Source organism: Ornithorhynchus anatinus, chromosome 19 (genome assembly GCF_004115215.2).
Source record: "Ornithorhynchus anatinus isolate Pmale09 chromosome 19, mOrnAna1.pri.v4, whole genome shotgun sequence".
Classification (NCBI taxonomy): domain Eukaryota; kingdom Metazoa; phylum Chordata; class Mammalia; order Monotremata; family Ornithorhynchidae; genus Ornithorhynchus; species Ornithorhynchus anatinus.
Window position 1 is genome coordinate 14,160,673 of NC_041746.1, and position 17,470 is coordinate 14,178,142.

The 17,470-nt window shown below is 48.5% G+C and overlaps 1 protein-coding gene across 3 annotated transcripts in view; it reads left to right on the forward strand.

Annotated features, from left to right (window-relative positions):
• The window catches only part of POLH (DNA polymerase eta), a 26,501-nt gene continuing 9,031 nt past the window's right edge, over positions 1-17,470 (forward strand). For 2 of the 3 annotated variants that reach the window (XM_029047468.2, XM_029047469.2), the window contains exons 1-9: positions 2-98; positions 4,804-4,944; positions 6,017-6,151; positions 7,693-7,910; positions 11,566-11,735; positions 12,956-13,059; positions 13,913-14,032; positions 14,989-15,112; positions 16,080-16,145. In XM_029047468.2, the coding sequence (XP_028903301.1) occupies positions 4,808-4,944; positions 6,017-6,151; positions 7,693-7,910; positions 11,566-11,735; positions 12,956-13,059; positions 13,913-14,032; positions 14,989-15,112; positions 16,080-16,145 (1,074 nt within the window). In that variant the 5' untranslated portion in view covers positions 2-98; positions 4,804-4,807. Of the gene's footprint in view, positions 99-4,803; positions 4,945-6,016; positions 6,152-7,692; positions 7,911-11,565; positions 11,736-12,955; positions 13,060-13,912; positions 14,033-14,988; positions 15,113-16,079; positions 16,146-17,470 lie in introns of all 3 variants that reach the window. The other variant, XM_029047467.2, reaches the window with a different exon arrangement.

A 17,470-nucleotide genomic window follows, 5' to 3' on the forward strand; every position in this document is an offset into this window, starting at 1 on the left:
AGGTTTAAGTGCGCATGCGCGGTAACGGTCGCGGGCAGTTGCCCGCCGACTTGTCCCCTGCGGAGCGGCTCGGCCGACGCCTTCCCCAGCAGCCGTTGGTGAGGCCCGGACCTTTCCCTTCTTTCCTCCCTCATCCCTTCCAGGAATCGCCATAGGACACAGCTTTGAGGAACAGGGGCTTCCCCCCATCCTATTCCCGGAATTCCGTAGTATTTACTGAGCGCTTGCTATAATAATGTTGGTATTTGTTAAGCGCTTACTAGGTGCAGAGCACTGGTCGAAGCGCTGGGGGAGATCCAGGGTCATCAGGGTGTCCCACGTGAGGCTCACAGTTAATCCCCTTTTTACAGATGAGGGAACTGAGGCCCAGAGAAGTTAAGTGACTTAATAATGTTGGTATTTGTTAAGCGCTTACTATGGGCCGAGCACTGTTCTAAGCGCTGGGGTAGACACAGGGGAATCAGGTTGGCCCACGTGGGGCTCACAGTCTTCATCCCCTTTCTCCAGATGAGGTAACTGAGGCACAGAGAAGTTAAGTGACTTGCCCACAGTCACACAGCTCACAACTGGCAGGGTCGGGATTCGAACCCATGACCTCGGACTCCAAAGCCCGGGGTCTCTCCACTAAGCCACGCTGCTTCTCTATGTGCAGTGCACTGTACTAAGCGCTTGGAATATACAATTTGGCAACAGAGACAGTCCTTGCCCATTGACGGGCGCACAGTCTAATCGGGGGAGACAGATAAAAACCAGACAACCTAATAGCAATAAATAGAATCAAGGGGATGTACAGGCACTGTCTCTATCTGTTGCTGATTTGTCCCTCCCAAGCGCTTAGTACAGTGCTCTGCACATAGTAAGCCCTCAATAAATACTGTTGGATGGATGAATGAACCTCATTAACAAGAGGTGGTGGCCCAGCCAAATCAGTATTTATTGAGCGCTTCCTCTGTGCTGAGCATCTAATAATAATAGGGATATGCTGGTAAGCGCCTACTACATACCAGGCACTGTTCTAGGAGCTGTGAGCCTGTTGGTGGGTAGGGGTTGTCCCTATCTGTTGCCGAATTGTACTCTCCAGGCGCTTAGTACAGTGCTCTGCACACTGTTAGCGCCCAGTAAATACGATTGAATAATAATGTTGGTATTTGTTAAGCGCTTACTATGTGCACAGCACTGTTCTAAGCGCTGGGGTAGATAGAAGGTAATCAGATTGTCCCACTTGAGGGTCACAGTCTTCATCCCCGCTTTACAGATGAGGGAACTGAGGCACAGGGAAGTGAAGTGACTTGCCCACAGTCACACAGCTGACAGGTGACAGAGCCGGGATTTGAACCGTGACCTCTGACTCCCAGGCCCGGGCTCTTTCCACTGAGCCATGCTGTTGAGTGAATGAATGGAAGCTAAGGGGGGGGCGGACCCAGTCCCTGTCCCACATAATCCTTCCTCCACGTTTTGCAGAAGAGAGAATTGAGGCCCAGGAAAGTGAAGCGACCTGCCCAAAGTCGTCCAGCAGACAAGTGGAGGGGCTGGGATTAGAACCCAGGTCCTTCTGGGTTCCAGGCTCTTTAGGGGAGAATTAATGGACATGGTCCATACCCATAATGAGCTTATAGTCTAGAGGGGGGACAGAAGTTCATTCATTCTGTTGTACTTAATTGAGCGCTTACTGTGTGCAGAGCACTCTACTAAGCGCTGGGAAAGGACAATTCAGCACTAGGGAGGCAATTCCTGCCCGCAACCGGAAGCTGAGGTGGGTTTGGGCAACAGGGTGGAGCAGCCTGGGCCCCGGGTCCAGTGGGGGCTTGAGGTCACTCCCCCTGTCCTGGATGGACAACCCAACCCAGACACCTCCCCCGCCTCCCCTCAGCCTGAAGGCTGCAAAGGAGAATGTTGCCAGGTGTGACATAGTTGAGGTATCAAGGGACTATGTGCCAAACTCTGTACTAAGCGATGGGGGCAAATACAGGATAATAATAATTACGGTATTTAAGTGCATACCATGTGCCAAGCACTGTTCTAAGCGCTGGGGTAGTTATAAGGTAATCAAGTACTCCCACGTGGGGCTCATAGTCTTAATCTCCATTTTACAGATGAGGTAACTGAGGCACAGATAAGTTAAGTGACTTGCCCAAGGTCACACAGCAGACAAGTGGCAAAATGGGGATTCGAGCCCACATCGTCCGACTCCCAAGCCCGTGCTCTTTCCACTAAGCCACGCTGCTTCTCCAGTAGTCGTGTTGGACACGGTCCCTGCCCCACATAGGGCTCACGGTCTTAATCTCCATTTTAAAGAGGGAATTGAGGGGTGGAAAAGTGAAGTGACTTGCCCAAGATCACCCAGCAGACAAGTGGCCCACCTGGGGTTAGAACCCAGCTCCTTCCGATCCCAGTCCTGGGCTTTATCCACTAGATGGAAATGAACGTTTTGCCAGTTGACATTTGACCGCTCCCTTCTCCTGGAAACGTCGTCCAGTCCCGGTTTGGTTCCGATTCTGCTGATTCCGCTTTTGCCGACTCTCATCTCCCAAGTGGGTACTTCCTGGGCCTCTGTCCTTGGTCCCAAACTCAATCAGCTCTCATAGTGACTCTTTGCACAGTGCTCTGCACGGAGTGGGGACTCAGTAAATATCGCTGATGGTTGCTCTCCTCAGGTACAGGGCACTGTATTTGTGCGCAGCACTCTACCAAGATCTTGGGAGGGTACAGTATAACAACTGGTAGGCATTTTCCCTGTCCACAGCAAGCATACAGTCTAGTCCTCAAGTCTGTCTTGGTAATCTATCTTTCACTTGCCCTCCTTTCTTGCATTTTTGCCTGCTTCAGGATGTCTTCAGTCGGGATGTCACCACTGGCATCCCTGGCTAAATGTGTCTAAAACTGGACTTCTCATCTTCGCTCCCAAATCCACTTCCTCCACCTAGCTTTTCCATCAAAAAAGTCAACTAAACCGCCTCCCTGTCCCAGAAGGTGGTACCTTTGTGTTGTCATGACGACTCACTCCGCAACTCTCTCACATTCCGCTTGGAATTCAAGGTTGTCAGTTTTTCCTCCACAACATTTCCCAGATCTGCCCTCCATCTCCATCCAAATGGAGGAGTAGTGATAGTATTAAGTGCGTACTCTCTGCAAAGTACTGCGCCAAATGCTGGGAAAGAATATGCAGGTGGCAATTAGACAAGATCATTTAAGTTTTATATGAAAAAGAAAATCTCCCTGCCAAATTTGGTTTTCCCTAGCAGAATGAATGAACCATCTCACTTCCCAATTGCCTGTGCACTGGTTCGTTTTCAGCAAAATCATAATTGCGTTTACTGAATTTCCCCTGGTTGTAATGTACTGCACAGAAGCATAAGATCTATTCCTTACCCACAGTGAGTTTACAGTCTAGTGGGGGAGAGAAACACAAAAGTTACCAATAGAGTAACCAGAATAAATATATTGCGCATATGTAGGGAAGCAGCGTGGACTAGGTGAGAGAATGTATGTCTGGGTTTCAAAGGACCTGGGTCCCAATTCCAGCTTTGCCACTTTGCTGCTATGTAACCTTGGGCAAGTTGCTTAGATGCCTCAGTTTCCTCATCTGCAAAATGGAGATGCTGTACCTGTTCTCCCTCCTTCAAAGGCTGTAATCCCCATGTGGGGCCTGATTATTTTCTATCTAACCCAACGCTTAGTACAGTGCCTGGCACAAAGTAAGTGCGGGACAGATACCCTGATTATTCCTATAATTATTACATTTATTTGCAGACTCTGTCGTGCCTCTTCTGAAAGGTTTGTGTGATCCAAAGACTTTTCGATGCCAAACAGACAAATAATCAGCTAGCTCGGCGGGGTCAGACCAACAAAGATATTCCCAATCCCCGGCCCTCTTTCAAAAACGGTCTTTATTCCTGGCCGAGGTTATCAAGAGCACATACCGTAGCCTTTCAGCTGATTTCAGTTGCCCCTGGGACTCATCATTATATTCAACAGCATTTCTTGAGAGCCTGTGGGGAAGTCAAAGGAGGTAAAAGCCGTGATCCCGGCCCTCGATTTACCAGCCTCAAGGGGGCAACAGATGAACTCAAATCGCTGAGTACTGAAATCATTTGGCAAAAGCGAGAGAGTTTATATAAATGATAAATATATGTTTGAGTGCTCAAGGGCAGATGGGATGGCGTGATGAGGAAGGTAGTCAGGGGGAATTGGTCTGGGAATGCTATATTTGTATACTATTTACTAATGATGTATATATATCTATAATTCTTTTTATTTTGTTGCTATTAATGCCTGTGTTTGTTTTATGCTCTGTCTCCTCCCATCTAGACTGTGAGTCTGTTGTTGGATAGGGATTCTATCTGTTGCTGAATTGTCCTTTCCAAGCGCTTAGTACAGTACTCTGCACATAGTAAGGGCTCAATAAATACAAGTGAATGAATGCTTTCTGAAGGAGGCGACTTTTGAGGAGGGCTTCGAAGGAAGGAGATAATATGATTGTGGGGTGAGCGTTTCGGGTGGGGAGGTTAGAGGGGAACAGTGGGTCAGGGAAGGGAAGGTTTTGAATGAGGTAGCTAGCGAGCGAACACCTAGAAAGAGGGGTGCTCCAAGGTGACTCGGGCCCAAATGTTTGAAAAGTTGGGTTGAGTAATACCTAGAATGAGGAAACTGTGTGTAAAATATGCTGTACTGCCAGTGTCTTCAGTGCAGTCTAGTCACGACGGAGTTCCCTCTCATGTTGCTCTTTAGCCCAAGCGTCGTTTCGGGTTCTCCTGACCCCCTCCCGTAAGCGATCTTCTGAGAACCCTGTGTTTCCTCTTGCAGAAGAATGACGAGTGGGCAGGAGCGCGTGGTCGCCCTTGTGGATATGGACTGCTTCTTTGTACAAGTGGAGCAGAGGCAGAACCCCGAGCTGAGGAACAAGCCCTGCGCAGTTGTGCAGTACAAATCGTGGAAGGGCGGCGGGTAAGGCGGGGCTTTCTCATCTCTGACGTCGTCATTTCACACTCTGGCAAACGTGCCTAGGATGCGTGGAACTGGACATCTTATGCTGGCACGGGTTTTGAGAAAAGGTTGCCTACGGCAGTGTTTCCTTGCACCACAGCCCATGGAGAGACCCCCTGACCTTCTGTGGTCGTCCCTTTTAAAGTTGTTGCTGTTGCTCTCGGAGAAAAGGAAGGGTCCTTCATTATGCCTAGATATTTTGGCTCAATTTGGAGTCCTTTCCCTCATCATGGATTCCCTACAAGGTGCTTCCAATGCTATTTTTAGAACAGGCCTTCTGCTACTCACTTGTCTTTTCCGAGTGGTCCTCAGATAGGAAAAAATGAGGCTTGCTGTTCTGAGACGTGTCCACGTAGAAGGTCCCCAAGTCTACAGAGTAGGATCATGTTCCGCACTTAAAATGAACTGCTTATTCGTCTTTTACAAGCTAAAAGCAGGGTCCTGGGAGTTTGCATGGTAGTCTAGATAAAAAGTTAGAGTTTGATTGAAAAGTCACTCAGACCGCGAACCCCATGCAGGATGGGGACTGTGTCCAACCTAATTAACTTATATTCCCAGTGCTTAGAAAAGTGTTTCACACAAAGTGAGTGCTTCACAGATGCCGTTTAAAAAAAAAAAAGGTAAAAAGGTGAGCCTCGGGTTTTCAGGTGTGTCACCCTTTGTGAGGACAATGTATAGAAAGTACTGTGAACTCTTGGACCAAAGATAGAGGGTCCTCCTTTTACTTCAGGGTTTTATACTAAGGAAAGGCAAACATTAGTGCGAAGTTTTTCATGGTGGAAGTTAGGCTTTAACTCCCCTACCCCGGGCCATTCTGGTCCATGTAAAAAGAACCAGTATAAAAATATAGGCTCTACTAAACCCTAATTCTTAGCTGCTTTAATTTGCCCCTACTTGGATTTCAATTGCGGCCACCTTGATGAGAACGCTAATTCATTCGCGAATCGCTAACCTGGTGAAATGTCCCCCGTTTTCAGTGGTGCCATAATTGCCTAGTTGTTTCTTTGTTGTTTTTTTTTGTTTCCCCCTCTAGAATAATCGCAGTTAGCTATGAAGCACGTGCCTTTGGAGTCACAAGAAGCATGTGGGCAGATGATGCCAAGAAGTTGTGCCCAGACCTTTTATTAGCTCAAGTTCGGGAAATCCGTGGAAAAGCTAATCTCACCAAGTAAGGAAAAGCACTGTAGGGAAAAGGGGCATGGGAATGGTGCTGCCAAGCCCAGAATCGCAGTTTGAAATGTGTCTCAAGTCACTAGGTGTCTGAAAAGAGTTCTTCCTTATTGCCCCCCCAAAATAAAAATAGGGGTGCTTCAGGCTTGGATTGTCTATTATTATTATTGCATTTATTATTGTTGCTCTACCTGGCTTCTTCACCTGTTACGGCTAAGAGGATTTTAAGAATCAAGATGAAGCTAGGGACTTCGAGCCAATTTATACTCCAATCTGAATGCTTAACAATCTGAAGACTCATATAGACCAGGGGTTGTAGGAAGGGATCTATTAGCCTAAGTCTAGGGAAGTATCATGGCCTAGTGGAAAGAGCATGGGCCTGGGAGTCAGAGGACTTGAGTTCTAATCCTGGCTCTGCCGACTTGTCTACTGTGTGACTTCGAGCGAGTCACTTTACTTCTCCGGGCCTCAGTTACCTCATCCGAAAAATGGGAATTAAAACTGTGAGCCCTATGGGACAAGGGACTGTATTCAACCCATTAGCTTGGATCTACCCCAGCGCTTACCGCAGTGCTGGGCACTTAGTAAGTGTTTAGTAGATACCATTAAAAAAGAAAAAAGTCTGAAAGTGGCAGCAGGAGAGCCTGAAGTGAGAGAAAAGAACATTCTAAGTGAAGTTATGGGCTTTCATTTCTTGGAGATCTTTAAAATCATCACAGACACAGTCATTTGGGATGATGAAAATAATAATAATAATGATGATGTGGGTATTTGTTAAGCACTTACTATGTGCAGAGCACTGTTGTAAGCGCTGGGGTAGATCCAGGTGATGGTGTGAGTATCTGAAGCCTGGAAGCAGCCATTCAGTCTAAAATTTTTATTTCTTAATTTTTGCCATAGAAGCTTCGCGTGTCTTGATTTCAACTAAACCATATACTGGAGATGGAGGATAAGTAGCATTAGAATCTCAGGCCTGGAGCAATTTCTAGGATGGCTGCAACCACTAAAACCCAAATTGTGTTATTGTGAAACAACCCGGTGTTTAGATTCCAAACATCAGTGGGCCATTTCTGCCTCCCTCCCCTGCTGTTCACCCTTCAAAGGCAAGATTTTATGTTTGCATCTGAGCAGCCTGTCTACAAAGCAAGTGAAAAAGAACTGCATTTTGAAGTATCCTTCCTGTGGCAGTTGGCTCCGCTTCCTCTCTTTTGGGGTTGACTCTCTTTCATCAAAAAGTATTTATTTATTTTTTTTACTTATCTCCTTTTATGTGGGACATTCACCAGCAGGCTTTGCAGCAACCAACACATTCATCTTTAGGTGAATCCTGGCAAGCTGGAGGGGATGTAAATACGCTCCTTTTTTCTTGCCAGCAAAACGGGCCCCTGGGGGACAGTTGACCTGCCCCCAGCCCCCCCCAGCAAGCGAGAGGCCGATCCCACCAAAAGGACCAGGAATATCGGTAGCGCTGAAGCCCAAGGGATGGGAGACGGAGAGGAAAAAAACGGGGAAGAGGCCACTGACCTGTCTACTCCTCAGGTACCGGGAGGCCAGCGTGAAAGTGATGGAGGTGATGTCCCGTTTCGCCGTGATCGAACGCGGCAGCATCGACGAGGCCTACGTCGATCTGACCCAAGTAGTACAGGAGAGGCTGCAGAAACTGCGGGGTCAGCCAGTCCCGGCCGATCTTCTGCCCACCACCTACGTCCAGGGGTTACCTCGTGGCTCTGGAGCGGCACAGGGAGCTCCTCAGAAAGGTACCCCCTCCGTGACCCTCCGCTGCTTCTGCTCCCTGCTTCAGGAGCCCGTTTCTCTCGGGCTGGACCGTCTTTCAGGTCGCCCGCCAGCTCAGGTCGACCGCTAGCTCAGACGGCTCTTACTGTAAAGGCACATTAACGTAGCGTTGATCTACAAGCACACGTTGCCGGACGGACAGCGGAAATCGGCTCCTCCTTCAGCTGTGGGGACCAGCGGACGGCGTGGGGCTACCAAGCCCATGTCGGTGTAGCAGGCCCGCTGCTGCAGATAAGGGGAAACTGCATCTCCGTTGATTTAACTCTTTTTCTGTCTAGTTCGTGTCATCCTGGTGCTCAGGAAGAAAAGATCTGGGATTAGAGTAGAACAAAAGGAGAAGAAGAAATGCTCCACTTGCATTTTCTTCCCGGATGTCCCATCGGGTGGAGTCGTGTTGGGATTGTGGAGAGATTGGCAGTTGGTGTAGGGAAATCTGGATGAAGACGAGGATCTTGGATTTTTCGTGGTCTGCTGTGATCTGAGACCCGAACTGGTCTTTCTATTTCAGATTCTCTTCTCTGAATATAAAAAGGCAGGTTTAAATGGTTAAACTGCCTAGGCTGCTTTGTACTTGGGCAAGATCGGAGACTAATATTGATTTCTTAGCTGCTGGGCAACTCCCTTTTCTTATACCCTGCTCACCCAGATGCACAAAACACGAAGGCCTTGATTCAGAGCGTCTGAAAAAAGCAGATATTGATAGGAGGTTTGTTGAAAGCGAAATGTATTTTCATTTACGAATCTGTTGATGACGGTGTAGTAATCTATGTGTCTCCTTCTAAATGTCTTGTTGTGTGTTTTAAATTGTAAGCTCCCAATGGGCAAGGACCTTGCTCATTTAATGCAGTGCTCAGAAGCAGCATGGGCTGGTAGAAAGAGCACAGACCTCAGAGTTAAAAAAACACAAAAACACTGAGTTTTAATCCCAGCCCCGCGCCTTCTTTTGTGGTGGTGGGGAGTGGGGTAAGGCAAATCAATTAATTTTTTTGTGTTTCTGTTTTCTCATCTGTAAAATGGATATTGGATACATGTTCTCCTCTTAGACTGTGAACCTCGAGTGGGACAGGGACTGTGTCCAACCTGTTCATTTAGTATCTACCTCAACTCTTAGACCTGGGCTTGTGTTTAAATACTAGTTATGATGAAGATGGTAGTAGGTCACTTTACTTATAGAGATCGAGGCTAAAGGGTGTTGAGGCTCCCTGGATCAACAGTAGCATGTGAAATTTGGTAGGCTTTTGTGTTTTTGGTAAACGGCTTGTGAAACGTTTTATACTCATCAGCCCGATGAGACTGGGGAAATTTTCAATTCGAGGGGACAGGGTCTCGTGGAACACGACCAGAAGTCTAGCCAGGGCAAAGAGGATCCTAGCAGTGCCTCGAGCGGTCAATCAGTAGTATTTATTGAGTGCTTACTGAGAGCAGAGCACAGTACTAGCTCTTTGGAGAGTACAACGTAACAGAATGGAACGAAAAGTTATCTGCCCACCACGAGCTTACAGTCTGGTGACTGGAAACTAATCGTCATCGTGATAAGTGTGATATTTGCCTCGCTAGTTCCCTACTGAAGACTTTGTGATGGTGGGGAAGTTGTGTGGCCTGTTTTTGTCACCTGAGGCTAAGCGGAGCAACCAGCACCTTCTGTTTATTGTTATAGCGTACTCTCCCAAGCACTTAATATGGGGCTGTGCGCACAGCTAGCGCTCAATAAATACAGTTGACTGACTTCATTGTGAGCATCACTTGGACACTACTGAGATCCACGGCAGCCCTTCCTTCGGGCCTCTCAGCAAGACTGCTGCCTCCAAGCAACCAAGGAACCTCCCTTTTAGAAAGCCCCTCTTCTGCTTCGGATGATCTAGTTGCTGTGTATCTACCCCAGCGCTTAGGGCAGTGACTGGCACATAGTATGCGCTGAACAAATATCATGATTAGTATTTATTAAAAGGGTGTTAGGAGCTGTGGCCGTCTCGGAAAGGCGAGATGAGTTATCTCCCCATTTCTTCCTCATCTCATTAGAAAATAGGGGGCTATAGGACCCCATTTTGGATCTCAGTCACATGACCACCCATGTCTGAGGAAAAATGGAATTCCTCAACTGTAAGCTCTTTATAGACAGAGAACGTGCCTGCTAATTCTGTCGTATTGCACTCTCTCCAAGCACTTAGTAGAGTATTCTGCACATAAACGCTTAATAAATACCGTTGATTTATTGGTGGAATCTTGTGAGAGTTTTTTTTCCCTTGTTTCAGGAGACCTAGTCATTTTTGACCTAGAGGGCATTTATTATCTTTATTTCTGTCCATCCTGGACATCACCGATTTCCAGCGAGGAAACTTTTGGTTTGATCGCTTCATTTTCAGACTCGCATCTACTCAGGTGTCACCAAGTGTCTGGTGATCTCCACAGCATAGCTCCGAAAGAGACTCCCTGGTTTTCCATGACTGGGTGAATGACTGATCAAAGGAGCCTCCATTTCGCCCCGGCCCCGCTTGAACCTCAAATTGAATTACCCGGAGTCTAAGCTGGTTCTGTTTCAACCTGTTCTCTCATGAAACCACCCTGGAACAGTGATGGTATCTCTCCTGGGGAGCAGGATCTAGACCATTTCTGACTCTATGTAGGAGGTTTAGGGATAGAGCTGAGTCCTGGCAAGAGCACACCTACATGGCCTGAGCCTCGTGGTAGCCACAATTGACAGCGTTCATTTGGTTTGCCTTCGGGTCTGTCCCTAACAGCTAGTCCTCAGACCAGAGGATTGCAGGGTACTTCATGGTACCAGTCTCAAGTTGTGGGTGCTTAAATGAATTGCGGGCGGGCGCTCACGAATTTCACTAGGTTTGGAAGGATATGAGAGGTGGTTTTTTTTTGTTTTGTTTCTTAGAGAACTTGATTCCCAGTAAGAAGGGCCAGAGATGAGAGTGGCACTTGAGGAAATGGGAAAGGAGTGGTTCTAATGAAGTTTAGAATGGTATTGTTTTTCTAGCCTCCTGGGGGGGTTTTTTGAGGGGAGGGAGTGTGTTTGTGTGTCTGTGTATGTTTGAGATAGGAGGCTTCACTATGAACCCTCAAAGTACAAAGAATCTCACTTCCTGATAGTCTCCCCTCCCTCCCTCCCCACCTTCTGTAGGATTCAGAAATCCACCCTGTCCATAAAGGTTTCTCTGAACAATTGGAAGAGAGGCAGTGATTCCTCCTGGCAGACAACTCCTTGGTTACTCACCACCCCCACCCCAGTTAATGCTTTCTCCCTCTGATGGAATTCTTGCATATTTAATTCCCATAATGTTTAATACTTGTTCTTTTGTCCGCATGTCCTTAATATCTGTGTCACTGTCCACCTTCGTTTATAAAGTCGTAGAGGACCCGGACTGTTCCTCTTCAACTCAGTCTGTACAACCCTAACGCACATTACCAAAGCTAATGGGAACTTTATAAAGGCTTTTGCTAGTGATGATAGATTTGGGGCACTACTCGATTGGGCCAGTAAACCTTTTGATCTTTTGAATTGTTGCTCAGTGCCGCTGCTCTAGAGCCTCGCTATTTTGATGGCTTTTTCTCCGAGGAAAAAGATTTCTGGTTGAAATCTACTCTGACACCTTCTTTTTCCCTTTCCAGAACAGGCCCGACAGGAAGGTCTGGGCCAGTGGCTTGATTCCCTCCCCTTCGGCGACTCCAGCTCTCCTGACCTTAGGCTCACCGTGGGTGCAGTGATTGTGGAGGAGATGAGAGCAGCCATAGAGAAGGATACTGGCTACCAATGCTCGGCTGGGATTTCACACAACAAGGTGACGGCTGGACGGGAGATCAGATGTAAAAATGCAACATGGACGTCTTAAGGACACCAAAAATGGGATGGAGACGGGTCGATTAAGTCCTTCAAAAAATTATGTTAAAATGGGTCCCTGTTTGGCTTCACTGACAGAGCCAGAATTCAGGTGTCTTGCAGAATGGGAATGAACAAGGCCCCAAATTCTCTTTCCAATTTTGAAGCATTTCCGCTGTTCTTGCTTGAACTACAAGGAAGTTTTGTAGCTGTTTTGTCCCCTTTATTTTGGTTTAATGATACCCCTCCGTCTTCAAAATTGACATGTCCCAGGTCCTCTGTGTCATATGTTTGAGGTCCCAGTTGAGTGAGTCTGGTGACTTATCCAGCAGACAAAAGGGTGCACCTGGGATTGGCACCTCTCGTGTTTATTTGACAATCCCTATGCGTCAAGGTCAGTGCTCAGTGCTAGGGAAGACACAGGATAATCAGATTGGCTTCAGTCCCTGTCACTAATCTTGGAGGAGGGAGCGAGTGCTTGCATCACATCCCCCCCTTTTTTACAGATGAGGAAACTGAGGTCCTGAAGGGTTCAGTTCCCGGCCCAAGGACAGCCTGCCAGCCTGGGGCAGTGCTGACATTAGAACCCAGGTCTCCTGATTCCCTTTCCCGGGCTCTTCACCTGGCCACACTGTCTCCAAGTGGTGGCCACTTAGTTAACTGGAGTACCAGAGAAAGTCATAAAGTCAGCAGGACTCAACAAAGGGGAACAACTAAGTTGGGAAGCCAGGAGGACCATATAATCGTAGTTTCTTTTAACACAACCGTAGGAGCCTTTGCCCCCAGTGGTAACAGGTCAGCATCTCTTCTGGCTGCCTCCCCTAGCCGTTCGGCTTGACGAACTTCCAAAAGCGTGAGCCGAGCAAGCGAAAGGGAACCGTTGGTGACAAGATGGAGGAGGGAAGGAGTCGAGGAGAAAACTACTGGTGGGAAAGATGTGAGAACAAAGATGCTAGCAGGATAAATTCTGTCATCAGTCTCTAACATTTTTTCCACTGAGGATGTTGAGGACCACCAAAGTTCAGAGACGTCTAGAGTTTCTGGTTTTATATTTGTTTTGAATCTGGAAACCATTAGCAACAACCCTTGAGTCCTGCCTGGGTTTCATGCTGGGCTGGCAAACCGTTAGTGCGTGGGTGGAGTTGGCAAGAATGCCGTCTCTCCATTCTTTCCATATTCCAGGTCCTGGCAAAACTGGCCTGTGGGTTGAACAAGCCCAACCGCCAGACCCTGCTGTCCCATGGATTTGTCCCTGAGCTCTTCGACCAAATGCCCATTGGTAAGATGTAAGTATCCAGTGAGCGGTTTGCACCACGGTGAAACTATCTGAGACTGCATCTGGCTTTCTCCGACTCACTTAAGTTCTGGGCCGGTATTTTCTTGATAGGCGGGGAGGGAGTGTGGATCCTTCTCCTGGTAAAAAGAGGCACCGGCAGTCTTGTTTTTGAAATTCGCAGTTAGCCGAGAAAGGGCTCGCAGGGAGCCAGGATCATTGAAAACTTCAGTTAATCAAAAATCTCAGTTTAGCAAGTGGCTTCACAGTTTTCTTTTTCTGGAATTGCTTCAGATTAGCAACATCGACCGTTGGAATTCATTTCCTTCTTCTCTCCCAAGCTCATGAATGGGGAAATGCAGAATCAGTAGGGACAAAAAGCAGCAGAGTATGCAGAGAAAAGTTTAGGCTCTGAATGAATGATTGGGTCAACTATACATACTTGGGTCTTGAAATCAAGCCTCCCCTCTTGAATTTGCTGCTGTCTGTCCCCTGGCCTGATGGATTCTCAGAAAAAGGTAATCTCCCTACCTCAGTCGGTCGTATTTATTGAGCACTTTGTGTGCAGAGCCCTTTACTAAGTGGTTGGGAGAGTACACTACAACGGAGTTGATAGACATGTTCCCTGCTCACAAGGAATTTAGAGTCTCTAGGGGGGGGAATACCATATTCTTATGACATATAATATGTCCTGTTCATCTAATATGACGTGAATATCGTAGTCATATGATACCTCAATATCTCCTTCCGAATTTTCTCTCCAGCTTCTCTGCTCTTCCAGGGGTTATTTTAGAGTGAATTCTAGGGTCTACTGGCTCCCGCGCACCTTGTTACTTCCACCTTTTGTGTCTCTTCTCTTTCATCAGCCGTAGTCTTGGAGGAAAGCTGGGCGCCTCCATCACCGACAACCTGGGAGTGGAATACATGGGTCAACTGACCCATTTTACTGAATCCCAGCTGCAGAGTCATTTTGGAGAGAAGACTGGGTAAGTTGGTGTTCATTCAGTCATTCAGTTGTATTCACTGAGTGCTTAGTGTGCGAAGCACTTTTCTAAGAGCTTGGGCGAGTACAATATAACAAGGAACAGACACATTCCCTGCCCACAATGAATTTATAAACAGGTTTCCTCCTAACAGGATTCTCCAGGCCATGAGTCCATTAGGGGATTATGGTAAATTAGAAAAAAAACTCATCTTTTTGGGCCCCGAAAGGAACTTGTTCGTTAGAGTCGGCAGCTTAATGGGCTGTCCGTTTTTCAGAGTGATCCCTAACCGTCTGTTTACTCGGGCGAGTTTTCTAGTGGAGTGCGGAACAGCACTATTGCAGCCAGATCTGGGCCTGCTGTTGAATCGAGTTGTTGGTGACTCCTCTTTCTAGACGTGGGCCCTAAGTGAACATTTAGCCAGAGGAATTACAACGGATTAGCCAGTACTCTACCTACTAGGCCACGTTGCTTGCTTCTCCCACCTGTGAGTTCTTTCCTAGTGCTTTTTACAGCGCTCTGGACCCAGTAAGTGCTTAATGATGATTATTAATAATAATAATAATGACTGCGGTATTTGTTAAGCGCTTACTACGTGCCAAGCAGCGTTCTAAGCACTGGGGTGGATACAAGATAATGAGGTTGTCGCACTTGGGGCTCACGGTCTTAATCCCCATTTTCCAGATGAGGGAACTGAGGCGCAGAGAAGTCCCAGCAGACAAGCGGCGGAGCTGGGATTAGAACCCACATCCTCTGACTCCCCAGGCTCTCGCCACTGGGCCACACTGGTGACTGCTGAGGTGGCTGTTGGTGGGTGGTTTGGCCTGAGCCAGCAGTGGCATTTTCGAAAGTGCCACCTCAGTCCGTCCTGGTTCGTTCTGGAGATGGGGGCTAGGGCCGTGGCCTTCCACGAGGCCGCCCCTCCCAGCAGACGCCCGGGTTGGATTTCTTCTTGTCAGGTCGTGGCTGTTTGCCATGTGCAGGGGAATCGAACACGATCCGGTGAAGCCCAGGCAGGTACCCAACACCGTTGGCTGTAGCAAGAACTTCCCAGGAAAAACCGCCCTGGCTACCGAGGAGCAGGTAAGCGGACCTCAATCGGTGGCACTTACTGAGTTCCTGCTGTGTGCAGAACACTGTACTCAGCGCTCGGGAAAGTACAAAACAACAGAATCGGCAGACACATTCCCTTCCCATAACGAGCTTAGAGTCTAGAGACATCAATCAGTGATACTTATTGAGCGCTTACTAAGTGCAGACCCCTGAACTAGTGCTTTGGGAGAGTATAATACTGCAGAATTTGCAGACACGTTCCCTGCCCTTAATGAGCTTACTGTTTAAAGGCGAAGCCCTTTAATACAGTACTCTTTAGGGTGGATTCCTTGAGACTCCAGGGTCCAAAGAATCAGAGGGCAATCTCTGGTGGGGGGCGGTAAACCACACGGGAAATAAGGACAGCAGTCGCCGGCCAAAACGGTCTCGTCTCAGCGCTTTTCCGCCGTCGTCCCATTGAGTTTTAACGCTGGGGTTCCACAGCATGCTCTTGCCCTTCACGGTGGCCTTCTGGTGTTGGGTGCATTGGGCTTTCCTGGGTTCGCCGAGTGGTACCGACACACTCGGTTCTTGCGTTTGACATAGAGGTTCTCTACCCCTCCAGTAGGTGCATGTAGGACATCACAGGTTCAAAGAAAACCACTCAGTCCTTGGTTTTACCAAGAGATTCTCTACCCCTCAGATAGATAGGTTATAGGACTTCATGAATGGAGAGAAAACCATCAATAATGCAGCATTGTGAGCCGTCCCTAGTGGGCTGCAACGGGCACAGAGCCCGGCAGGCAGCTCATTGAGCCGAGTCGGGGACCACAAGGCGCAGAGGGCGAACTGTACTCCCTCCCCATAGATTGGGAGTCCCGTGAGGGACGGGGACCGGGTTTGACTCCACTACCTTGTGCCCATCCCAGCTCTTTGTGCAGTGCTTAGCTCCGTACTGCGGAATAACTACTCGCGACTCGGCTGAACAGACACTGACGAAATGAACACCGTCTTCCAGGTGCAGTGGTGGCTCTTGCAGTTAGCTCTGGAGCTGGAGGAGAGGCTGAACAAGGACCGAGACGACGTAAGTAAGGGAGATGCTTTTCTTTCTCTTTGGGGTCGTCATGGCAATCTGGGAAAGTAGAGTCTGGGATCGACTGGGGTCGATGGGCTCCGCGCCCCTTTACTTCATGGGAACTAGGCATGGCGGTGCTTTTACTAACTGGAGGACAGTGCCATCAGTAGCCAGCAGAGAGCCCAGCTCCGATGCGGGCAGTGGAGGCTGTTGTCCCCTGGGGTTTCGCTTTGTGAGGCAAATCGTTTCCCTTCCCGCCTGTGGCTTTTGGGGCTCGACTGCCAGCCTTATTCATTCCAGGGCTCTGACAAAACCGGCGTGTTTCCGAGCGGTGCTGAAATCGGTCTTTTCGGCAAAACCTGCCTTCCCGGGCCCTTGGCCCACTTGCAACCTCTCCTTCAATCTCCTTCTTCGTCAGTCCCCACCTCAAGTGCAAAGTTGCCCCATTAGGTTCCGTCAGCTATGCCTGTGCGCTTCCTCCGACTTGGTTAAACCTTCGAGCTCTGAATTCCGCACCTACTTCTGCTTCAACTTGGGGTTTGAGGAGATGAACTGGTAGCGTAGCAACAACGGATCGGCGGGCTCACCTGAACTGGGAGGCTCCGACCCAGTCCCGAGCCCTTCTCATCCCAGCCGGACCCTCAAATCGCAGATGGGCCTGGGCTGAGTCAGGAGGGAGGGCGGGTCTACTGTCGATGGGACTGGACCCCACCCCTTGGGCTTGCCTTTGGTGATTTCATCCATGTGTGATTGCCCCAGAGGCTGCTGGACAGAGCAGCATGGCCTATGGGAAGAGCACGAGCCCGGGAGTCAGAGGACCTGGGTTCTAAGCCCTTCTCCGCTACTTCTCTGCCGGGTGAACCGGGACAAGTCACTTAACTGCTCTGTGCTTCGGTCACCTCATTTGTAAAATAGACATTAAATCTGACTCCCTCCTACTTAGACCATGAGTCCGCTGTGGGACAGGGACTGTGACCAGCCTGATGAACTTATATCCACCCCAGCGCTTGGTACAGTAACAGATGCCATAGTAAAAAAAGAGCAAAAAACCCCCCAAGACCCCAGTGCTCCAGCGATTGTACTCAGCCCCCGACCCAAAATGCTTGAAAAAGAAGAGGTGGAGCACTCCGAGGAGCCCTCTAGCCCAGTAGGGCCGGCTTTAGCTTCGTGTAGCCTATGAGCCCAGCCTCCACAAATTGGAGTCCGGACAGGTTTCTGTCGAGGAGCTTTTTGGCTATTTTAGTTCCTCAGCTCATCTCCCGTTTCTCTGGGCATTTGTGGCTTACCGTAGAGTAATGTACTGTAATTTTGTTTGCACGGTTCCTGCTTGTTTC